Raw genomic sequence first — 24,618 nt, 5'->3', positions numbered from 1 at the left:
GCTGTACTTAAGATTTTGAGGGCCTTGTGCTAACTTAAATTGAGGCCTCACATAATCCAATACAAAAATACTTATAACTAAAAGTCATCATCAATAAACATGTAATGACAAAAACATACCTTACCATCCAAAAATCATTCACATTGTAAAACTATTACAAGAGTTTTTTCCCCAAAATAAAATAAAAATAAAATATTGAAGTCTAAAATACTGGACTAAGAAAGAAAGATTTTTGGTCACAAGGGCGATCCAAAATATTGAAGTCTTTTCCCTTTCCAAACACAAACAAGTTAAAAAGTCAAAATTCATACAATTATGCCTCAGCAATGCCAGTCGATACAAAAATAGTCACAAGAAAATGCACATCTCTACCATACGGAGACAACAAGGAAATCATGTGCTGTTTTTCAACTTTGCAACATCCTATACAGCTACAAACGAGGAAACTGGGGAAGCTATTAGCATCCTATTCCAGTAGTTACAGACAAGTGCCGAAATACTTGCACTTCTTTGTTCTTTCACCACTTGATTTCTGTTTGCCAAAGGTAATTCACAGGCCTAGGTTCTATCTGACTTTACTTCAGCTGCTCTCACTCAGGCTGAGTATGAGACTTCTCTATTAAGAACTCGATTTTCTGTTATGAAGATGAGCAGGTGCAGCATAAAATAAGTAATTGAACACCAAAGACTAAGGAAGTTGAAGTTTGATAATGCCACTCATTAATCAAGCAGCTAGAGAGACACTCCACAGAGGAAAAAAAGAAATAACGGGAAGAAGAAGAAGACATATATACCTTCACAGATTTATTGACTTCTTCAATCTTATTAAGCAGCAATTCCCCAGGTACTACACCTCTGCGTTCTATTGAGGCATAGCGTGGTGAAGCTGCCATCTGCATAATATGGGCAAAAACATGTTTAATCAGTCCACCAAATACCTGCCTTACAGAATTGGCCAGGGATAGCAAATTGAAAAAGTTGTCAAAATAAAAAATTAAAAAAGAATTGAAACAAGTTTGACAAAGATGAAAAAAAAAATCTATTTATTGCAACAGTTTCATCAACAAATCGAATACCTTTAAGCTTTTAGATGGTGATCTCAAAACAGCAGGTCCCTCACTCAATGATCCAGTGTGAGCCACGCTTTCCCCTTCAGCAGTGGGAGCAGTAGGCTTCCAACTTATACCACTATCTTGTATGGCTTTTGCAGCTTCTGTTATGATGACCTACTAGTCATGCAACAACGAAAAAACTCAGTTTGTATGTTAACACGACAAGTTTCTTTAATGGTGTAAGACAAAACAATAGTAACTGAAGAGAATGCACATTCACAAAAAATCTGATTGGCTGATTCAGACAAGAAGAACATAACAACTAAAAGACAGTTTTATTCACCTTCCTCAAACCACTAGGGTTAGAAACCCCTTGAACCTGTAGTTCATCTACAGCCGCAGCTTTTCCATGTGCTATACTTTCAATTCTAAAGGTATGAATTCCATACCTTGACTGCAAGCAACCTGTACATAATGAAACAGAAAATACTGTTAGTACCTATGCCATGTAACTTTGCTAACCCAAAAGGACATTGAAATCAAATTTATAGTCAACAAGCTAATGTGGAGATGAATGATGCAATTTTCCAAAACAACATGCAACTGGCCATCCATTATAGTGCAATGCAATCTAGCAAACTTCTACATGGTGTAGTGCACTTAGAGACCTTGTTGAATAATGCCCCGTGGACTTTTGCCTCTAGCTGTTTAACTTTTCTTTTCTGCACTACATTTCCATTCCTCATTTGAAAAATGAAACTCTTAAGATCGTAACCTGGTTTCTCATGCAAAAACCTTATAGCCACCTTTTTACAGGACTATTTACTTAGCCCTGTAAAGGAGCTAGCTTTTATTCTTGGGGGTGTTGGGGACAATAACACAGGTTTTTCAAAATTGTGCAAACAATTGCAGATAGTTTTGTAAACTTGTTATGGATCTTGCATGGGCTATTGGAGGCTCTGGGAGGCGGGCACGGCCACTTCATGTTGAAGTGCGGCTCCACCATGGAATTCATAATAGTTTCATGTTCTTTAGGAGTGATGACTTGGAGAAAAAATTATGTGCATGAATTCAAAATGTAAGCTATGAAGGAGGACTAGAATTAGTGATGAGTGAATGTAGGCATATTTGTAGGTTGCATGGCATATTAAGGTTGAAATGAGTACCTTGTTCTATAATGATATCAATCACCAGGGAAAGGGGTACATGCTTCTCAATTGTAGTGATGCCCAAGAAGGGTATGAAAGATGGCCTTGAAACCTTTTTGGAGAGGAAAAAAAATGAAGAATTGCTTTAACGTATTTTTTATTATATAAGTAACAAAAAATAGAGACTGCTTCAATGCAGTCTTTGGAAAAGATCAAATTTAAATTATGTCCGTACCTTGTAAACTACCTCAGTAGGTGTAACATATAGTTTGCGCGAGGAAATATCCTTCTGAAGAACATATCTCTTAAAGGGCAGATATAACAGCATGATGATGCCAACTCCCCAAGCTAAAACCAGCAATATTGATATAGAAAGCCATATAACAGTGTCATACTTAACGATATTCATTGCAAGCTCTTCAAATGAGGCCGAGTATAGTATTTTCTCAGAACAGCCTGCACTGTCATCCTCATCTGTATCGGATTCGGCATAAGGAAGTAGCTTGGTCCTCGAGGAACGAGGCGTAGATAGACCATCCGTGTGACCCATCAACATCTCTTCCAGCTCAAAACTAGTAATAGAAAAACATACAGCATCATTGTCAAATTCAACATTCAAACAATACCATTAAGCCATAAGATGTTAACATTTTCATTTGGATTCAGAGTTTCTTAACACCCTAATTGCTTAAGCCCGAAGTTTTTCATCAAAACCTGAATTGCGATGCAAATGAGAAAAAAGGGCTGTACAGAGCCCTCACAAACAAATAACTTCTGGAAGCAAAAAAGCATTTTTCAAATGCTAAAAATAAGTTTAAAATTCAAAGTTCCACAGATTCAAACTCTCAGATCAAGCATGCACTTGTTTCCCTTGGGTAAAAGCAACATTCTAGCTTCCACTGCTTAAAGTCATTAGCTTGATTACAACTCGAATGAATACTAATCTACCTGACTTCAGCTAAGTATCAAATTTTCCCGTGAATCAAACAACGGCAAGAATGTAGGCATATCATTTTCCGTGGGTTTTCTCGGAAAGCAAACAAAGGTGGATATAAAGGCAAGCTCCCAGATACCCATAAAACCGAATCAAAAAATCAAGACCAAGACGTAAAGCAGCATACAGTGGAGACATAAAGAAGTAAAATTGGTGGGAGAAAAAAAGGGGAAAAGGAATTATTACCTGGAAAACTTTCGATTTTCAGAGGTCCCGGTACGAAAATCTGGGGCAAGTTTTTTTTTTTTTTTGGTTCGAAAAATTCTGGGGATTTAAAAGCGACTTTTATGTGGGGATTTTTGTGGGGGGTTTTCTGTAATTTTAAGAAGGGGGTTTGGGTGTTAGTAAAAAGCATCAGCCCAACAACCAGTCCTCCTTCCTTACGCTGTGTTTGTTTGTTGCTTTTTCGCTGGAAATGGGTTTTGGATTTGTTTCACACGCTTGGTTGCGTTGATCTATCTTCTTTGTGATCTCACACGTTTGCAATTAGTTGGAAATTGGGTGTGTAACATGGAAATGCCCTTATCATCCTTTAGCTTACTAATCTCTTACTTTTTGAAGTAATTATGGTGTCACTTTAAAAACAATATATTGCCCTGCCCTACACACACACACACACACACACTTATATATATATATATATATATATATATATATATTTCCCACAATTGACAAGAAAATGTTTTCTCATGTTTCTAACTTAATTGATGTCTTTTCTAATAGTAGAATAGATATAAATAAATATGCATATGTTCTATATATAGATAAAACATAGTATGGCTTCATTAAGGCCTCGTTTGATGGTCCGATTTGAATTGGAATTAAGTCCAACTTAGTTCTTATGAGTCTCACTTATAGAGGTGGTGTGACTTGTAAGACACAATATGTGAATTTGTTTGTTATCCATTTAATAAGTCGAGTTTCATCGCACCAAACAACAGTCAAGATTCTTGTTTATTTTAATTGAAATAGTCCAATTCAGTCCCATCCACTAAACATGAAGAATTTTATGTTAACAGTATATGCTAAAAATTTATTTAACTCAACACCATATCTAATTGAGGAGTGAGACTATACAACTTCTTAATTATATTGAATTATTTTCTTTTTATTCAACACCAGAACAAACTCTTATCTATAAAATCACAACAGAGAAAAAATTTATTCTATAAATTATACTAGAACAAACTATCGTCTATAAAATTTGAAGTTTTTCAAACTTTGAGTCTCCTACAATAAATCGAAATCAAATTATCACTAGATCAATTGGTCATTGTCTACTTCCTAACTTCAAATCTTTATCTTATTATCTGGAAACATAATTAGAAAAATTAAATTAAATTGCACTTATTACTAAATATAAAACAAAGCTACTTGTACACTCATAAATAGATCTGCCAATGGATGAGATTTTGATCCAAAACCTATGTAATTAATAGGAAATGGATTGGACTTCTCAATCCAATAATCTGATTACAATCTGAATTTGATAATCCGATTATAAATGGATCCATATATGGATTATAGTTTATTTGATCCGATAATAATGCTATCCGACTTAGTATGAAGTATAATTTTGTTTTTCTATTCTTTATATTAATATTTTATATGTGTACATGAGTAATTTTAGTTTATATACACTAAGAATACACTTAAAACTATTTTTTATGATAAAATATCAAAAATTGATATAAAAAAGTAGATAAATAAAGGAATGAGGCCACTAATGAAATTTTAATTTTATTGAACATCACAAAATAAATTGACAATAATTTGATCCGATGTGTAACGAATATGAATTGATAGGTGCAATCCAATAGTTCGAATACGATTCCAATTCGATAATCTGATTATAAATAGATTATGTTTGAATTGAGATATATCCGATCCGAATCTGACCCATTTACAGGTCTACTCATAAGGCCTAAGAAGCAAAAAAAGAAGGGAAATTCACTATTGTACTCAATATAGGAGTCCAAATTATTTAAAAATATATATATAATGGACTTTAGAAACACACTTAAAGCTCATTTACAACATAATAAATAAGCTTTTAACTTGTTATAAATTATAAAACTGTCGTTGATTTCTTAAAATAAACATAACCCTAAAACCTCATTAAAAAACTCAAAATACTTAATACGGTATCAAAGTAATTTAGTAATTAAAATTAAATTCAATAGATCCAGTGGTCATATTTTGGATTTGTTTATAAAAATTAAATTGTGTAGAATTTATCTATATAATTAATGTTAAGAATGAGTACATGACGAGTTTTGGATTCCTTGATGCAAAACAAACATACCTTGTAGCTGTTAAAATTAATATAAAATTGGAAGTCCCTTTTTTAAATAAAAAATAAAAAAAAGATGGTCGGAATATAAAAAAAAAGGGTACCATTCCACGAGGTTGAAGGACAACGGCCTTCGCAGTTAACGTTGCGTCCGCGCCAACCGACCACCAAGACCAAGAAGAGTATTGTTCAGAGCGCTTTGACGTGAAACAGTGAAACAGGTATTATTCCACGACGTCGTATAAGCAGCCATCCGCCCACGCGGAAAAGTTTATTCCCTCTCCTCCACTCAACGCAACCAACCATCTTTCACCCTCTCTCTCTCTCTCTCTCTCTCTCTCTCTGCCTGCATTTCCTTCAGATTCTGAGCTTCACTTCTTCCTTTTTTCTTCGGAAAATTTGTAAGGTACAGTTCTCTCAGTCAGAATATATTTGTTTCTTTTTTGCTTAATTATATATGCTCTATTTTTAAATAAATAAAAAATTATGAGAATCTGTTCCGTATTTGTTTGAGCGCTGTCGAGTTAATTAGGTTGCTTCGATTACACTTCTCGAATTTCATATTCTAAATTGAAAAGGATTTGGTGTATTCAGATAGCTTTTACATGTATTCGATCTCAAAAGCTTGGGAGTATGGTGGATTTTTGTTGTTGTAATTTTATCAATCTGGAGGAAATTATTGAAAAACAAAAAGTGGAAATGGGTTTAATTACACTGTCCATTTGATTCTTTTTTGGGGGAATCTAATTCTGTATATGCAAATTTTCTTTATTTATAATATGAACTGTAAATTATAATCGTAAGCAATGTTTAATTGTTGCAAAAGAATCATAGAACTACGTATAAGTTCTGAAAATAAGTATTGAATGCGGGGGAAAATGTCCCACAAATCATACTTCCATCCATGACAGTATTTTTTGCTTCTGTGTTCATTTAATACAAACTGTGATTAAATTACTTGGGCTGCTTTCATTTTTAAGGTGTTACAACTTTCATAGTTCGTTATACAGTTTGAGTGATACTTCATATTTATTCCTCAATGCAGTGTACACTTGGTTATTTATTCCCAATCTGTGTTGTCCAAATTGTAAGAGGGCACAGCAGTAGTGTACAGAGCTGATTGGTTTTTACATGCGTACCTGATGATTGGATGGATAAGAAGCGGCAAATTGCGATATTCACTACTGCAAGCCTTCCATGGATGACTGGAACTGCAGTCAACCCTCTATTCCGTGCAGCCTATCTTGCAAAAGACGGGGAGAGAATCGTCACTTTGGTCATTCCTTGGTTATCATTGAAAGACCAAAAACTAGTATATCCCAACAACATCACGTTCAGCTCACCATCAGAGCAGGAGACTTATGTCCGTCACTGGGTTGATGAGAGGACTGGATTCAAATCTGATTTTGGTATACTTTTTTATCCTGGAAAGGTAAATATACCCACTAATTTATTGCAATTACCATTGTAATTTGTACATGCACAAATCCATTTTAATTGCTGGTTGAGAGTTTTACAATATCGAGGGAATCAAAGAGTAGTAATCTATGTAACACCAAAAGAGCATGGATGCCTTTGCCTTTTTCATGGTAGGCTGTGTAGCTGACCAGTTTTTCTTATTATTGAAACTCCTTATGTTTTAAGAATCACAAATTGTATTTATTTATTTTTGTCCTTTTGGGACTCTCCTGTTCTTTACATTCCAATCATTTACAAGTTTAACAAATTATAATCTGCATGCCCAATCAACCTGGTGGACATCCAGGTTGACTCATCTTCCCCTGTTCCCTATGCAATATTCTCCTTTTTCTTGCTTTTGGCACCATCAAGGATAGCTGCTCTTCTTCTTTCCATGCCTTATATCGTAGTATCAACTTATGTTGTCACTTCTGTTGCAGTTTTCTTTAGATAAAAGGAGCATTCTTGCTGTTGGAGATATTTCTGAAAGAATCCCTGATGAAAAAGCAGATATTGCCATCCTCGAGGAGCCAGAGCACCTTACGTGGTATCATCATGGGAAGAGATGGAAAATTAAATTTCGGCTCGTTGTAGGAATTGTGCATACCAATTATTTGGAATATGTGAGAAGGGAGAAGAATGGAAGAATGCAAGCATTTCTTCTAAAATATATTAATAATTGGGTTGTCAGTATATATTGTCACAAGGTACATCTGGATAAATGATAGTTTTCTTGATATGGCTTTTCGTGGGTAGTTACGCTTTTTCTTTCCAGAATTTATTTTATCTAGCCTGTTCTAGATTCTTTATAAGACTTGGTGAAATTTGCTCTTGGACTTGTTAGCTGTATGAACAGCACAGTTGTAGCGGTAGTTTGTTGGATCCTTTAGATAACTCTGCTCATGATTAATAGTAATGACATTTTGTATAATTTGGAGACATATGAGAGAGAGAGAGAGAGAGAGAGAGAGAGAGAGAGATGAATGACATATATATATTTTTGGTTACAAGAATGGCTTATATTATTAGAATTGATATTCTGTAACAATTTTATTTAGAAGTGGAAATTTGGGGAGATATGAATGACTTACATTATTGTCATTGTCTTGATATACTTGCTAACCAGATCTCAACTCTGATGTACTTTAGGTAATCAGATTATCTGCTGCCACCCAGGATTATCCTAAATCCATAATTTGTAATGTTCATGGAGTCAACCCCAAGTTTCTTGAGATAGGCAAGAAAAAGCTAGAGCAACAACAAAATGGAATTCAGGTCTTCACCAAAGGTGCCTACTACATTGGGAAGATGGTGTGGAGCAAAGGCTACAAGGAGCTACTCGAGCTTCTTCGTGATAATCAAAAGGAATTAACTGGACTTGAGGTCAATTTATATGGAACGGGGGAGGACTCTGATCAAGTTCAAGAAGCTGCTAAAAGATTGGAACTGGCTGTTAGAGTCCACCCTGGACGCGACCATGCTGATCTTCTATTTCATGAGTAAGCTTTCTACCTATCTGGCCAACCTGCTGATAAGATCAAATTAATAGTCTATGGTTTTGATGACATCCTGAAAAAGAAAGAATTGGTTGTCCAACATTGCACTACACAACCAATGATTCTATTGAAAGCTGGTCTGACTTGAGTCTTCACCAATCTTTTAATTTTTTGGATGAAAATATAGGATGGCTCTCCTTTGAACATTGATTTCTGATTTTTGACTCGTATGTGGATTCAATGATTTCTAATTATAATAGCAATGTAGGTATTCCAAGGAAAAAAGTGGTTTGGAAATTTAATTATCTCATGGTTATTATCAGTGAGCTCAAGGGCAATTTTGTTACCTGTTTGAACCCTTTTCCTTCCAAATACACCCCCCTTTCATAGAGAGGGTCAGCATGGTTGGAATTTTTACATATTATCCTTGTATTTCTTTCAGTTATAAAGTGTTTCTCAATCCAAGCACCACAGACGTGGTTTGCACCACCACAGCAGAAGCATTGGCAATGGGTAAAATTGTTGTATGTGCCAATCACCCCTCAAATGAATTCTTCAAGCAGTTCCCAAATTGCCGAACATATGACAATGGTGATGGTTTTGTTAAGCTCACACGACATGCACTTGCTGAAGAGCCTGCCCAGCTGACTGAAGCACAGAGGCATGAGCTTTCATGGGAGGCTGCCACAGAACGGTTTTTAAGGGTTACTGAGCTAGACCAGGAATTTACAAGGAAACTGTCAAAAAGTCCAACAAAGAACTTTATGTCTACCTCATTGAGGCTGTCAAGTAGCATGGAGGGTGCATCGGCATATGTGCATCATGTGGCTTCTGGTTTTGAAGCAACACGAAGGATATTTGGTGCAATCCCAAAGAGTTTACAACCAGATGAAGAACAATGTAAGGAGCTTGGGCTGCCCATCCCTGCAGGTAAACGAGCCTCGGGAAGATAATTTTGTTGTTTGCTTGTATGAAACAATATTTCAGAGATTCTTTATTATATCAGTTTCAGGACATGCTTATTTGGCTACCGAGGAATCCAAATCAAGTGGTGTAGAAGGGTAGCTCCTGTTTTATTTTTCTTGTTTCCTGAAATTGAGAATTGGATGGGAATGTAGGAATGTGTTTTTACAAAGGACATGATTTGAATAATGCCTCTTGTCATTGTTAGTCTTTCTGGACAAGTACAAAACAGAGAAATTGGGGAGGGGTTGTAATTGTAATTATAATTGCAATGTACATAACATATACATTGTTGTGGATTTCCATTTTAATACATATTGCGATGACTTTGTACTTTCTGCTGTGTTTGTTCTTGCTTCTGGCTGAGGAAATGAAAATCCACTCATAGCATGTTTACTTAATGAGTGTTGGAATTAATTTTAGTTTATAACTTTGTTATTGTCACATATAAAAACATCAAATACCACTTATAAATTAACTATTAAACTAAATTATATTTGATGGATATTCATCCTTGGCTTTTTTCGAATTTATTGTCTAAAGCTAAAAGGACTGATGGAATCCAGTGGTTTATTATTTTTGTGTTTACTTGTTGGTTCTTATGGAAATGGAGGAACCGTCATATTTTCAGTCTGCTGGGGAACCCAATTATAATCCAGTTAAAACTTTTCTCACTGCTGCTAGAAAATGGATGCAGGCTGCCCGTGCAACCGCTAAAGAATCTGAAAAAGTCCAGGTTTTCCTTGCTTGGGAATCTCCCAGTACTGGTCAATTCAAATTGAACGTGGATGGGTCTAGAAGAAGCTCTTCTGGCTGCATTGGTGCTGGTGGTGTTATCAGGAACTCGAGGGGTGATTGGGTTAGTGGCTTCTCTGTCAATTTAGGGAAAGGCCACATTCTTGAAGCTGAAGTGTGGGGGTTGTTTTTTGGGCTGCAGTTGTCCAGCTTATGCAGCTTGTGCAATGGATGCTGCCACAGTTGTCCAGCTCGTGCAGAAACCAGACTTGTTTGGCTACCATCCTCTTGCCCCACTGATACTTCGATGCTGCGCTATGATGGACCAATTTGATAGCTGCTCTATTCTTCATATATACAGGGAGAAGAATGAAGTGGCAGACGCTCTCTCTAGCTAACTGGAGCAACAACACAGACCTTGGTCAATGCATCCTTGAGTCTGCTCCCTCTTGTGTTAGTTCGAAGCTTCTCGATGATTTGCTAGGAGTTGTTCATTCTCTGTTGGTTTGTTTAAATCATCCTGAGTAGTCCGTTTCTGGGGCTTCGCCCCCCAACATCACCCAAAAACAAATATATATTTTGTGCCTATGAATAAACTATATATTTTTATGGCCAAATAACTACCATAACAACTGTGCAAACATTTTTTAAAGTACGAGTTCGAAAACTGAATATGGGAATGAGGATAAAAGCTATTTTTTAATTACCATAAGTATTTCCAAACTTTTCAACAAAAAAAAAAAACAAAGTATTTCCAAACTGGTATTAGAATATGGTATACAAATGTAGTAGGAGTAGCATTATTCACAAAAGTACCCTTCAATTTTTTTTTTTTTTTTTTGAAGATGGGTATTTCTACCACACATACAAGGAAATATTTTTGCTCACCACTTTAACCTAAGGTGTACATTCACCACCATTCTCAATATTTGACACGTGTCCAATAGGCATAACAATGATTAACTCTTTACTATGTATTTATGGAACCATGGTTATGCCTATAGACACATGTCAAATATTGAAAGATTGGTGAGGGTACACCTTCGGATAAATTGGTGAGCACAAATGCTCTCCACATAAAAAACCAAGATGACATAAGAATTCAAACATGACATCTTTGTTTTGCAAGTTAAAGCAATTTTCCATTAAACTAAACGATTGACCCCTACAATTTTTCACTAGGCTAAACTCGATTGACCCCTGCAATTTTAAATGAAGATAATGAGACTCTTGGAATTTAAAAACAGGGGCCGTAAATGGCTAAAAAAAACTTTCATGTATCAAGATAGTATTATTTTAGTATTATTTTGCTATCTGGCCAATAAGGTAATAACATGTGGAAAAGTTATCTCGACCGTCATTGTGCTATTGGCGGGATGTTCATGTTGCATGAAAGTCTCTCTCGTTGTTTTACAGACCCACCTACAGCAATTCAAATCAGTAACGGCTTGTTTTCAAGTTTCCTCACACTCTCCACGCTCAGTCACCTGAAATGGCAATGAAATCCAAATGCCAACTTCATACCCAAAACCGCCAATCTTCACTCCCACAGAAAATCCAGCTCAAAACCCACTTACCTTCTGTCCTCTTCCTCATGCAAATTCAAGAACCTACCAAATCAAGCAAAGCAAAAGCTAAATCCTGAGCTAATCCTGAGAAAAGATCAAGTTCCTTTTCAGCTCTTGCCTGTAACCGCTCTGTTTTGCAGTAGCAGAATGGAGACACGTGACTTCAGACGCATCTTTTCCTTCTCCGGGCAGGCTCTTTTTAATCACCTAGTTCATATTGCAGGCTTAGTGCTTGAAAGATTGTCCCAGAGAGAGTTTGAGTTTATTTGTATTTTGGGTCTCTGCAAGATTGAAGCTTGTGATTTTGTTTGTGTTTTGGGTCTCTGCAAGATTAAAGCTTGTGAACATGGCTGGTGAGAGCTCGAGCAATCTTCCCGCTGGTTGGGTTCCGGGAACTGAGAGAAAAGAGGATGGAACTAAGGTTAAGGTAATAAGAACTGTTAACCTGATTTAGATGTTGGAATTTTATCTAATTGAGTGTGAAGTTTGAATTTCTGGTTTTGTTATGGAGTTTACTGAATGCTAATGAATGTTAGGGGTTTAAGTTCTCTTTTGCTGGCCATTAATTAGAATATTGCATGATGTGACATGGGTTCTGTTTTTGTTTTTGGTCTTTCTTTTATGTATCAATTTTACAGGTCAAGTTTTTAAATTCCTTTTAACCTTATTTCTATGTGATTTTGGATTTAAATCGGTTACAGTTTTGTTTCTGTTTATGTTGATGTCCTCCTTTAACATGCAGCAATGCCAGAAAAAATGTGTAGCTCCTCAAATAACAATTTCATAGCTCCTCTACTAGCACTTACATAAAATACTTAAGAGATTATTAGGTACATGTGAAAAGCATACCTAAAACCAGTAAGAAACACCACAAACTACAAAGGCCAAAAGCAATAGTTAAGTTGATCATTGACATTGAGATGCTGTTAATACGATGCTATCAACTTTAATAGGTTGATCTTAAGACCATCATTCTCTAACATTCATACAGAAGAAAAGTGCTTTAGAACTCAAATTTTAATAATGTAATTGCCAACTTTGGATAGTTAATTCTAATAACATCTCCAAAATGTTCACCAAAAAGGAATTTTTTATATAAATGAAGCTTGCGTCTGGCCACAAACAACAAGAAGTTCATAGGTTGAAACTTATATGAAGAACATCAAAGCAGATGGTTCTACCCACAAAAAAGTTAAAAGTAAGCAAGCAAAGATTGGCAACCATCTAAGCAACATGGATTCATGGAAGTTTAAAAATTCTCTTCATCTAAATGTCACATAGGTGAGGAAGATGGAAACTTGTTGAAACAAAAATTTTGTATTATTATGATTGCCTTTGAAAATGCTTCTCATTTATGTCAGTTTCAGTTACACGTGTTGCCATGCCAGAAAGCCTGGAGATGCGCGTTATTTTTTTCTTTCATTTCTTTAAGAACAGCTATCAAAAGTCCGGAGTTCAGTAGAAAAACCGCTATCAAATGAAGAAGATGGAAATTTGTTGACAAGAAAATTCTATATTTGCTTCTTGGTCTCTTTGTAGATTCCTCTAATTTATTTTAGTTTTAGTAATGCGTCTCATCATGCTGGAAAGCATGGTGGCACACATTAATTTTTTCTTTCATTTCCTCAAGAACCTCTATCGAAAGTCACGAGACTGGTATAACAGCCACTAAAGGTAGAAAGCTGACCCTGCCTGGTAAGGAAGACGGAAAGTCATTAAAGAGATGAATCAGTTGCCTAATTACTTTCCCATTGAACTAATATTTTATTAACACTGCTACAGTAAGTAGATTCTGTAATTTAGTAAGATCACTGGAAGAACTATTTATAAAAGCATTGTGTCGTGCTATAATTCTTCGTTTCAAATCATTTAAAACTGCTGTCAACAGTGCAAGTCCTTAGAAAAACGAAAAACAGCATAACTGCCTCTGATTTTATAAGTTTTTAATCTTCAAGCATGGAACATGATATTCTATCTTAGCACTAAGCCTTAAGCTCTTGTAATGTTCGTAGTTTCATACTTTTATGCTCGATTTTCCTAGTGCCTACATGTCTGAAAAACCACGTTCTCAGAAATACAGGATGAATAAATAGAAGGAACAATTTGCCAAAAATTTGTGATACTGAAAACATTTTTGCAAATCATGGTACTTTATCCTCATAATTTCTTCTAACTAACAAATTTATTTGATGTGGTGTTGCAGTATTATGTGAATTTGGGAACAGGAATACAAGTAAACTCAGTGGAAGATATGCTTCATTACAAGAATAGCGAATCAGGGGAAAATAATCCCAAGCAGGTGATCAGATACTTCTTTTTATTATGTTTGTCTATACCTTTTTTTTTTTTTGGACATGGGCCCTGGTTATTTGTAGATTTATCTTCTCCAATTCCCCTCCTATTACAGATTCCTAACTCTGTTACTGCGTTTACTTTCAAAGTTTTACTCTTCTTTTTTTTCTAGTAAAGTGTTGCTAATTCTGTTTTCCATTTTCTTTTCCTGTCCTTCTGTCTCAATTTTCAGACTGGAGGCCGCACCAAAGTCAGCCATCAATTCTGCAGTAGGTGCAAGGAAGTTGGCCACAATATCTTCCTTTGCCCCTTAGCGGTAATACCACAATGGGTAGAGTCATTTCTATAGACTCCTACAAATTAAGTGTGCTTTTTCTTACCTTCTCCTTTTCCTTCCTAAAACATGCAGCAACAAGCAGCAATCACGAAACCTACTGCACGCAGCCTGAGTGGGCGTGTGACAGTGGCCAGAACAAGGAAGTCGCCACGCTGTAGTAAGTGTGGTAAAATAGGGCACAACTGTAGAAGTTGTCATCAACCTCCCAAATCCCCAGAGTCCCCCAAGCCTATGTAAAGAGTTTTTTTGTATTGTTAATGTTTCTGATAAATTTGAACTTGTACTCTCAAATGAGTTTGTATTGCGTCTTTGAAAATCTTAGAGCTCATTGGAATTAGATTTCTACTTCCACACACCACGCACATGTCCACATTCATCTTATGCAACATCCAGTTTCTTCAACATGCCAACCCTTCTAAGACATGCAGCATGGTGAGTTGAGTTGATGCTTCTGAGAAAAACCCTGCTGGATCGTGACTTGTGTTGAGGACCTATTATTTGTAAATTCATGAAGCTTCTTTAACATACCAACCCTTTTAAGACAGCATGCTTGCTCCATGAACAGCTAGAAGAGCTACAAGGGCAGCTTTAGCCTCAACTTCACCCCATTTAGGAATGTTTTGTACGTTGGTAGAATTAGAAGAAACATTTCTAGTAGGGAAAATGTCCCATAGAATTAGAAGAAACATTTCTTGTAGTTTTAATTATCTGGGAAAACGACTTCCACTAGTTAGTCAGGGGTTTGGTAATGGAGAAATGGTGGACGAGACAAGGGTTTCAAAATTTTAATGGCCAGAGAAAGGAAAAGAAATTCTTATTTATATTATTTACATGTCTGAGCCTAATCGAGTCCTTAGTATTCCAAAAATGGATTTTAACGTCCAAACCCTAAATCCAAGTCAGAATGTGATTCGATAATATCAACTACTTGTTGGAGTTTGAATGAAATACATAAACTAGAGTGCCATATTGGAAGAAGAAGAGAAAGTCTCTATTCCTTATAAGTGGGAGTCTTCCCACATGTGCTATTTGGAAGGTCCGTCTAGTTAAGTGGAACTTGGGCCTCACCTTTTGATTGGGCTTGGATTATATATACATAATAATTAATATTTAATAATCAGGTCTTGGGTCAGTACGACGTAACCGGACCTAACTTAGACATGTCTCAGTGAATTTTCCTGGTCAATAATAAAACCCTAGGTCGAATTACGTGAGTATCCAAGCCTAATCGAGTCATAAGTGCCCTGTAGTAGCTTCGTGGTTAGGGTTCGAAGCTTGAAAAGGGTTTGAGACTCAGATTTAGGGTTTAGGGGCTCAAATCCATTCTCGGAATACTAAAATAATTTTCTAATAATTGAAACTATTTTAAAAATATATTTAGAAATTTTAAATAATTTTAAATTCCACAAAATTATTTTAAGATAAGTATATATAGGTCGTTAGTATTTATTAAGTAATTTATGAAATTAATTAAAATAATTAAATACTAATTACTCATTAAATAAATAATAATAAAAACATAAATAATAATTAATATAATTAAATAAGGATAAGATATTAATTAATTGCAAACATTAAACTAAAAAAACTAATTTTGTATAAAAAATAAAAGAAGTCCACAAAATAATTTAAAATAATTAATTACTATTTATTAAGAAATTTGTGAAATTAGTAAAATATTTAAATACTAATCATTCACTAAAGAAATAATAATTAAAACATAATTACAGATTACAATAATTAAAAAAAGCTAAGATGCTGCTTTTTGTTTTTGGTCGAAAAGATTTTACTTAACCTTTAAAATATTCGAATACATTTAAACAGTTAAATATTAATATATTTGAAGAGTATACGGCGTCGTTTTAGAGTTTTCAGTTTCTGAGAAAACGACTTCCACTCAGGGGTTTGGTTTCAGACAACTATGTCGTCAAACCGGCAAGCAAGGTACCTCTTTTAAGCTCGGAGGACATGAAGATGAAGAGACCCCAAGCAAGGTACAACTGAAAGCTTTGCTTTATATATGAACAATTTGCAAATTTACTTACTTTCTTGTTGTTTGGTAATGGAGAAATGGTGCTGATGAAAGTTAGTAGTTGCTCCAAAAAAGAAATTGGGAAGGGTATTTCTCTCTGGCTTGGTGTTTTTTTCTCAAAAAATATGTGCGTTCATTTATGGAAGTTTGATGGCATCTGAATTGATATGTTTAATTCTGTTTGATTGCATGATTGTATATTTTGTTTTCAAGTTGGGTCTAGTTGTTACCATTCTGGGTAGGGTTGTATTGAAATTTAGGCTATTGACATCAGGTCTTTATTTTTTAATTCTTATCTTCTTCATAATACTATATTTTCTTGTGTTGTTCAACTCATTGTTGTTTCTTGTGACAAGGAAATTTAGTTTGTGTATGTATGTTTTGGCAATTCAAAGAAATTCGGCTATTATGAAGTGATTATTTCTTTTTGGGCTGCTTTTATATATTATTGGGCTGTTAATAGTGATGTTATTCAGAACTTCATAAATGTTAAAGGGCTTTGAATCTCACTCAGTAGGATATTAGCCATCTTGAAAGCCGAGAGGTGGGAAGGTATGAATTTTGAGTGTATGTGTGTGTAATAATTGCTATAAATAAAAAAATGTGTTTCGACATTGATGGATTCTGTTGTTTTTGTGTACCAGTTAGGCTACTCGTGTCTAATAATTTTGTACTGGTTTAAAGTGTTTCCTTTTGTTTCTCTGCATGGAAGATAATCATTTAACTTCAGAAATTTGCATTGCTTTATTTACATGCCTATTAAATACTGCAGCGCATAGCTTTTAGATTCTAAAATCCAAGTGTGAAAAGGGCAAAAATGTGACATTTTCAAAATCATAACTGGAAATATTTATTGATTAACAACGGGGGATATAGGAAAATATAGTATGCAAACTTCAGATGCCCTGAACTAAATTTCATTCTAGGTACACATTCAGTCTACTATAGATAATACCTACTATCGTTCTTGTGAATCATGATTACAATGGGGACATGGAGGATCTAATTATGATTTTTTATATTTCCACCAAAAGAAAAAAAAGAATCAATATGAGCTCTGAAATGCTAAGTAGGTTTGTTTTTGGTAATACTTTCTCTCTTATCTGGCTTTCATCCTGGCTTGAGCGTTTTTACTGTCTTCTTGTGGATGGTGCGCTGTTTAGTTTGTCATTTCCAGTTGTTCTATTATATTCTTAAGGAAGAAGTAATTGTCTTTATTTTCAGTTACGTTTTGGCCCTCGTGAAAGCACACTGAGAAGATGGGATCACGTGACTCAAGAGGCATTTCCGTTTCAAGGACTTTTCCTTAAACACCTCGTTCTTATCGGAAGTTTTGGTAATGCCTTCTCTGTTATCTGGCATTCATCCTGTCTTGAGCGTTTTTATTGTCTTCAGGTGAATGGTGCGCTGTTTAGTTTGTCATTTCCAGTTCTATTATTTTATTAAGGCAAAAGTAATTGTCCTTATCTTCAGTTACGTTTCAGCTCTCGTGAAAAAACACTGAGAAGATGGGATTACATGACTCAGAGGCATATCCGTTTCAAGAACTTTTCCTTTAACGCCTCGTTCTTATCGGAAGTTCAGGGTTAAAAGGACCCTCAATCAAGGAGAAAGTTGAGGGGAGAGATTCCTGAGAGCACCATTGAAGAAGGAGAACATCATTCTCAAATATGGTAGATAAGCACTCAGGATGCCCAATTCCTGATGGCCGGGAGTTGAAGAGTGAAATCCAAAATGACGGATCTAAAACCTTGGTAACTAAACACCTGATTCCTGGCTCTCTTCTATGTACAAAATTAGTTTATGTTTGGATGTTTGTTTCTCTTTTCTTTTCTCTTTGTAAAATTTAGGAGTTCTAGATCCGTTTGGTTGATTTTGATTTTGAGATGGATATATGTAATTGTAGCTGTTTCTTGTTATTAGATTGGACAGATTCCAATCCATTTGCACCAATAGCTATACTTGGTGCCCCCCACTATTATAGATTGCTAACTCTTTCACTGCATTTACTTGTCATGGGACTTTATCCTCATAATAACTTCAAACTAAAAACTTATTTGATGTGTTGTTGCAGTATTATGTGAATTTGGGAACAGGAATACGAGTAAACTCAGTGGAAGATATGTTTTGTTACAAGAATAGCAAATCTGGGGAAAATAATCCCAATCAGGTGATCAGATACTTCTTTTTGTCTTTATAATGTTTCTCTATAATTTGCATATGGAGGAGTCAATGATTGAGCTTAGAACTCCACGAACTGGTGCCCCTCCTATTATAGATTTCTAACTCGGTCACTGCCTTTACTTGTCATGGGACTTTATCCTCATAATTGCTTCAAACTAACAACTTTATTTGATGCGGTGTTGCAGAATTATGTGAATTTGGGAACAGGAATACGAGTAAACTCAGTGGAAGATATGTTTCGTTACAAGGATAGAGAATCTGGGGAAAATACTCCCAAGCAGGTGATCAGATACTTCTTTATGTTTTTATTATGTTTCCCTATACTTTGCATAACTATAATCATCAATTACATCGTCTGAGGAGTTGAGCTTAGAACTCCATGAACTAGCCCCTCCTATTATAGATTGCTAACTCTGTCACCACATTTGCTTACAAAATTTTACTCTTCCTTTCTCTAGTAAAGTTTTACTAATTCTGTTTTCCATTAACTTTTCCTGTCCCTTTGTCTCAATTTTCAGACTGGAGGCCGCACCAAAGTCGGCCATCAATTCTGCAGTCGGTGCAAGGAAGTTGGCCACAATATCTTCCGTTGCCCATTTAGCGGTAATACCAAAATGGGTCATTTCTATAGACTACTACAAGTTATGTGTGCATTTTCTTACCTTCTCCTTTTCCTTCTTGAAACATGGAGCAACAAGCGGCAATAGTAAAACCTACTGCTGCTGGGCAACTCGCAATACTGCACGCAGTGTAGCACTGCCCAATTTCTTGTTTTAGGGCAGAGGATAGAAAGTATATTCGTACTATATGTTGGACTTAGTTATTCCCAAGGACAGTGTCTTGAAGGTTTGAGTTGCAGTTAGGACACTAAGTAACATTGAGGCAGTGATGTGTCCATGCCCTCAGTAACTATGGGCCAGATGTGTATGCATTTGGTTAAAGGCATGTCATTTTCTCTAGCATACTTCCTCTGTATATTAGGACTAAAAGCTTTAAGGCTTCCTTCTCCTTTCTAGAATGAGAACTTACCTTTAAAGTGCAATGCAAAAGTTCTGCATGCATCTTATCCGGCAAATCTGAAAAATGAATGCAATCCTACATGGCACAAAAGTTATATATAAATCGAGCTTTTTAAGTAAATATTACTTTCCATATGTTCATTAGGAATTTGAAGAAATGAAAGCACGAACATATAAATAAAAAAATAAAAAAATACAAAGCTATCTATCCCTGCCAAATACGACTTTCGCTCACATTGTTAACAATGTTCCAGGAACATTATCTCATGGTACTGTCACGCTGCAATCAACCTCTGACGTGAGAGTCGCTCCAAATGTCACATTCAACTACTATTCTAATTCAACTGACCTTGCTCATTGTGTTAGCGGCATGAAGAAGATTGGTGAATTCTTGAGCTCAGACGCATTAAAACCATATAAAGTGGAAGATTTGCCGGGCATAGAAGGTTTTGATATTTTGGGAATACCTTTGCCAGAGAACCAGACAGATGATGCAGCTTTTGAAACATTTTGCCAAGAGGCAGTAGCGTCATATTGGCATTACCATGGTGGATGCCTTGTCGGGGAGGTGCTTGATGATGATTTCCGTGTTACAGGGATCAACGCATTACGCGTTGTTGATGGCTCCACATTCCCTTCCACACCAGCGAGCCATCCACAGGGCTTCTATCTGATGTTAGGGAGGTACGTCATATACACTTACTTGCAACCACTAGAACTTGTCATTAATATATTTGGCTTGACTGTCTTGTTTGTAATATTAATTCTATGCCATCCTGCTCTTTTTCATAAATTTCAATTTTGTACTTTGGGCAGGTACGTGGGCTCCAAAATTCTGCAAGAAAGATTTGTTGGTGAGTCCTTACTTAGTTAGGATTTTGGTTCCTTACTATGTTAGGATTTTGGTTACTTACCCATTTATCTAGTCCTATTATAATTGAGATTTATTTCCTATTGTAATTTATATTTATTTTCTATTGTAATTTGGATTTATTTCCTATTTTATTTAGGGTTGTACTTCTCTATAAATACCTCCATATTGGAGAAGAATAATAAGATGAGAAAATATGAGAATATGAGTGAATCTGAGCATATCTGAATATTTGCCCTACTTTATTTGACATGGGATAAGAGCCTAGGTTTTCTTGTGACCTATGTTTGTGGTCTCCTTGAGAGTCGTTGCTAATCCTTGAGATCCTCTGCCAAATTGAGAGTCGTTGGCATTCCTCATTCCTAACCCATCATGGGTCTTCATCTTGTATAGTCACCATCTTTTGTTCATCCTCTCATATGTGTTCTCACCGCACCTAGCCTTCACATGCTTCTTTGCTACTGTTCCAAAATTTTTATTTTTCCATCTTTGTATGCCAGATTGTCTTTCTTGATGTCTCAGCTTCTCTATCTTTGAAACTTCATAACAAGTCTCTTTACTCCGTGAGCCTCGTCAGATATTTATTTTGTTTGATTGCATGATTGTATATTTTGTTTTCAAGTTGGGTCTAGTTGTTACCATTCTGGGTAGGGTTGTATTGAAATTTAGGCTATTAACATCAGGTCTTTATTTTTTAATTCTTATCTTCTTCATAATACTATATTTTCTTGTGTTGTTCAACTCATTGTTGTTTCTTGTGACAAGGAAATTTAGTTTGTGTATGTATGTTTTGGCAATTCAAAGAAATTCAGCTATTATGAAGTGATTATTTCTTTTTGGGCTGCTTTTATATATTATTGGGCTGTTAATAGTGATGTTATTCAGAACTTCATAAATGTTAAAGGGCTTTGAATCTCACTCAGTAGGATATTAGCCATCTTGAAAGCCGAGAGGTGGGAAGGTATGAATTTTGAGTGTATGTGTGTGTAATAATTGCTATAAAAAAAAATGTGTTTCGACATTGATGGATTCTGTTGTTTTTGTGTACCAGTTAGGCTACTCGTGTCTAATAATTTTGTACTGGTTTAAAGTGTTTCCTTTTGTTTCTCTGCATGGAAGATAATCATTTAACTTCAGAAATTTGCATTGCTTTATTTACATGCCTATTAAATACTGCAGCGCATAGCTTTTAGATTCTAAAATCCAAGTGTGAAAAGGGCAAAAATGTGACATTTTCAAAATCATAACTGGAAATATTTATTGATTAACAACGGGGGATATAGGAAAATATGGTATGCAAACTTCAGATGCCCTGAACTAAATTTCATTCTAGGTACACATTCAGTCTACTATAGATAATACCTACTATCGTTCTTGTGAATTGTGATTACAATGGGGACATTGAGGATCTAATTATGATTTTTTATATTTCCACCAAAGAAAAAAAAGAATCAATATGAGCTCTGAAATGCTAAGTAGGTTTGTTTTTGGTAATACTTTCTCTCTTATCTGGCTTTCATCCTGGCTTGAGCGTTTTTACTGTCTTCTTGTGGATGGTGCGCTGTTTAGTTTGTCATTTCCAGTTGTTCTATTATATTCTTAAGGCAGAAGTAATTGTCTTTATTTTCAGTTACGTTTTGGCCCTCGTGAAAACACACTGAGAAGATGGGATCACGTGACTCAAGAGGCGTTTCCGTTTCAGGACTTTTCCTTAAACACCTCGTTCTTATCGGAAGTTTTGGTAATGCCTTCTCTGTTATCTGTTATTCATCCTGTCTTGAGCGTTTTTACTGTCTTCTGGTGAATGGTGCGCTGTTTAGTTTGTCATTTCCAGTTCTATTATTTTATTAAGGCAAAAGTACTTGTCCTTATCTTCAGTTACGTTTCAGCTCTCGTGAAAACACACTGAGAAGATGGGATTACATGACTCAGAGGCATATCCGTTTCAAGAACTTTTCCTTTAATGCCTCGTTCTTATCGGAAGTTTAGGGTTAAAAGGACCCTCAAACAAGGAGAAAGTTGAGGGGAGAGATTCCTGCAAGCACCATTGAAGAAGGAGAACATCATTCTCAAAGATGGTAGATAAGCACACAGGATGCCCAATTCCTGATGGCCGGGAGTTGAAGAGTGAAATCCAAAAGGACGGATCTAAAACCTTGGTACCTAAACACCTGATTCCTGGCTCTCTTCTATGTACAAAATTAGTTTATGTTTGGATGTTTGTTTCTGTTTTCTTTTCTCTTTGTAAAATTTAGGAGTTCTAGAACTGTTTGGTTGATTTTGATTTTGAGATGGATATATGTAATTGTAGCTGTTTCTTGTTATTAGATTGGACAGATTCCAATCCATTTGCACCAATAGCTATACTTGGTGTCCCCCACTATTATAGATTGCTAACTCTTTCACTGCATTTACTTGTCATGGGACTTTATCCTCATAATAACTTCAAACTAAAAATTTATTTGATGTGTTGTTGCAGTATTATGTGAATTTGGGAACAGGAATACGAGTAAACTCAGTGGAAGATATGTTTTGTTACAAGAATAGCAAATCTGGGGAAAATAATCCCAAGCAGGTGATCAGATACTTCTTTTTGTTTTTATAATGTTTCTCTATAATTTGCATATGGAGGAGTCAATGATTGAGCTTAGAACTCCACAAACTGGTGCCCCTCCTATTATAGATTGCTAACTCAGTCACTGCCTTTACTTGTCATGAGACTTTATCCTCATAATTGCTTCAATCTAACAAATTTATTTGATGCGGTGTTGCAGAATTATGTGAATTTGGGAACAGGAATACGAGTAAACTCAGTGGAAGATATGTTTCATTACAAGGATAGAGAATCTAGGGAAAATACTCCCAAGCAGGTGATCAGATACTTCTTTATGTTTTTATTATGTTTCCCTATACTTTGCATAACTATAATCATCAATTACATTGTCTGAGGAGTTGAGCTTAGAACTCCATGAACTGGCCCCTCCTATTATAGATTGCTAACTCTGTCACCACATTTGCTTACAAAATTTTACTCTTCCTTTCTCTAGTAAAGTTTTACTAATTCTGTTTTCCATTAACTTTTCCTGTCCATTTGTCTCAATTTTCAGACTGGAGGCCGCACCAAAGTCGGCCATCAATTCTGCAGTCGGTGCAAGGAAGTTGGCCACAATATCTTCCGCTGCCCCTTAGCGGTAATACCAAAATGGATCATTTCTATAGACTACTACAAGCTATGTGTGCATTTTCTTACCTTCTCCTTTTCCTTCTTGAAACATGCAGCAACAAGCGGCAATAGTAAAACCTACTGCTGCTGGGCAACTCGCAATACTGCACGCAGTGTAGCACTACCCAATTTCTTGTTTTAGGGCAGAGGATAGAAAGTATATTCGTACTATATGTTGGACTTAGTTATTCCCAAGGACAGTATCTTGAAGGTTTGAGTTGAGCCATCAGTTAGGACACTAACATTGAGGCAGTGATGTGTCCATGCCCTCAGTAACTATGGGCCAGATGTGTATGCATTTGGTTAAAGGCATGTCATTTTCTCTAGCATACTACCTCTGTATATTAGGACTAAAAGCTTTAAGGCTTCCTTCTCCTTTCTAGAATGAGAACTTACCTTTAAAGTGCAATGCAAAAGTTCTGCATGCATCTTATCCGGCAAATCTGAAAAATGAATGCAATCCTACATGACACAAAAGTTATATATAAATCGAGCTTTTTAAGTAAATATTACTTTCCATATGTTCATTAGGAATTTGAAGAAATGAAAGCACGAACATAAAAAGAAAAAGAAAATAAAATACAAAGCTACAGATATTATGTACTATTGTTACAATAATTGATCATTATATTCAGTACTCGCGATTAAATAGTACATTACTTTGCAGAGCCTGCTCAAACACATACGTGTGATTATTTCATTTATTTTCTAAATATAAAAGAAAGAGACCCAAAATACAGAAATTGTGTATATGCCGAGACTAACATGGTTTCCTCATTTACTTTCCTCCTCGGCTAATGAATCCATCTGTGTTTTCAAGTAAACCAAATCTCTCCTACTTGCTTTTGCAGCTTTAGTCAAATTCTCATAAGTTTCGTCAGTTATGGGGTATTCGGTAATACCTTCTTGTTCTTCTGGTCCGACTAAATCTCCATAATTCTTTAAAGAAATCA

The 24,618-nt window shown here is 35.6% G+C and overlaps 4 protein-coding genes across 15 annotated transcripts; 3 read left to right on the top strand and 1 right to left on the bottom strand.

The window, feature by feature from the left end:
* Positions 1-290: 290 nt before the first annotated feature.
* Positions 291-3,584, bottom strand: LOC103331872 (uncharacterized). 2 transcript variants are annotated; one of them, XM_008234547.2, is made up of 7 exons: positions 3,381-3,584; positions 2,436-2,772; positions 2,219-2,312; positions 1,396-1,517; positions 1,077-1,226; positions 795-893; positions 291-635 (listed from the first exon to the last, which is right to left on the bottom strand). In XM_008234547.2, exons 2-7 carry the CDS (start codon positions 2,754-2,756, stop codon positions 591-593), a joined length of 831 nt encoding a protein of 276 aa, XP_008232769.2. In that variant the 5' UTR covers positions 2,757-2,772; positions 3,381-3,584; the 3' UTR covers positions 291-590. The 2 variants fall into 2 exon arrangements, with proteins under 2 accessions (XP_008232769.2, XP_088909353.1); XM_089053227.1 differs by lacking the exon at positions 3,381-3,584 and adding an exon at positions 3,149-3,329.
* Positions 3,585-5,599: 2,015 nt separating this feature from the next.
* Positions 5,600-10,771, top strand: DGD2 (digalactosyl diacylglycerol deficient 2). 3 transcript variants are annotated; one of them, XM_008234545.3, is made up of 6 exons: positions 5,600-5,893; positions 6,533-6,919; positions 7,386-7,652; positions 8,095-8,444; positions 8,884-9,371; positions 9,448-9,740. In XM_008234545.3, exons 2-6 carry the CDS (start codon positions 6,638-6,640, stop codon positions 9,504-9,506), a joined length of 1,446 nt encoding a protein of 481 aa, XP_008232767.2. In that variant the 5' UTR covers positions 5,600-5,893; positions 6,533-6,637; the 3' UTR covers positions 9,507-9,740. The 3 variants fall into 3 exon arrangements, with proteins under 3 accessions (XP_008232767.2, XP_008232768.2, XP_088908967.1); XM_008234546.3 differs by lacking the exon at positions 9,448-9,740 and adding an exon at positions 10,102-10,771 and having other exon boundaries at positions 5,601-5,893; XM_089052841.1 differs by lacking the exon at positions 9,448-9,740 and adding an exon at positions 10,089-10,327 and having other exon boundaries at positions 5,606-5,893.
* Positions 10,772-11,448: 677 nt separating this feature from the next.
* On the top strand, positions 11,449-14,683 carry LOC148917264 (uncharacterized). Its single transcript, XM_089051616.1, has 4 exons — positions 11,449-12,134; positions 13,911-14,006; positions 14,232-14,315; positions 14,409-14,683. The coding sequence occupies exons 1-4, from the start codon at positions 12,054-12,056 to the stop codon at positions 14,571-14,573; spliced, it is 426 nt and encodes a 141-aa protein (XP_088907742.1). The 5' UTR covers positions 11,449-12,053; the 3' UTR covers positions 14,574-14,683.
* Positions 14,684-16,226: 1,543 nt separating this feature from the next.
* On the top strand, positions 16,227-24,098 carry LOC103331869 ((R)-mandelonitrile lyase 2-like). Of its 9 annotated transcripts, none has more exons than XM_016794121.2 (14): positions 16,227-16,330; positions 17,593-17,704; positions 17,853-18,122; positions 18,443-18,538; positions 18,738-18,833; positions 19,071-19,155; positions 19,826-20,255; positions 20,388-20,425; positions 22,073-22,183; positions 22,332-22,601; positions 22,922-23,017; positions 23,217-23,312; positions 23,550-23,633; positions 23,722-24,098. In XM_016794121.2, the coding sequence occupies exons 3-9, from the start codon at positions 18,039-18,041 to the stop codon at positions 22,090-22,092; spliced, it is 849 nt and encodes a 282-aa protein (XP_016649607.2). In that variant the 5' UTR covers positions 16,227-16,330; positions 17,593-17,704; positions 17,853-18,038; the 3' UTR covers positions 22,093-22,183; positions 22,332-22,601; positions 22,922-23,017; positions 23,217-23,312; positions 23,550-23,633; positions 23,722-24,098. The 9 variants fall into 9 exon arrangements, with proteins under 9 accessions (XP_016649607.2, XP_008232763.2, XP_088909583.1 ...); XM_008234541.3 differs by having other exon boundaries at positions 17,842-18,122; XM_089053457.1 differs by having other exon boundaries at positions 17,593-17,763.
* The last annotated feature ends 520 nt before the right edge of the window (positions 24,099-24,618 follow it).

Source organism: Prunus mume, linkage group LG5 (assembly GCF_029339155.1).
Source record: "Prunus mume cultivar Tortuosa linkage group LG5, ASM2933915v1, whole genome shotgun sequence".
Lineage (NCBI taxonomy): Eukaryota > Viridiplantae > Streptophyta > Magnoliopsida > Rosales > Rosaceae > Prunus > Prunus mume.
This window is presented reverse-complemented; position numbering and strand designations above follow the sequence as displayed.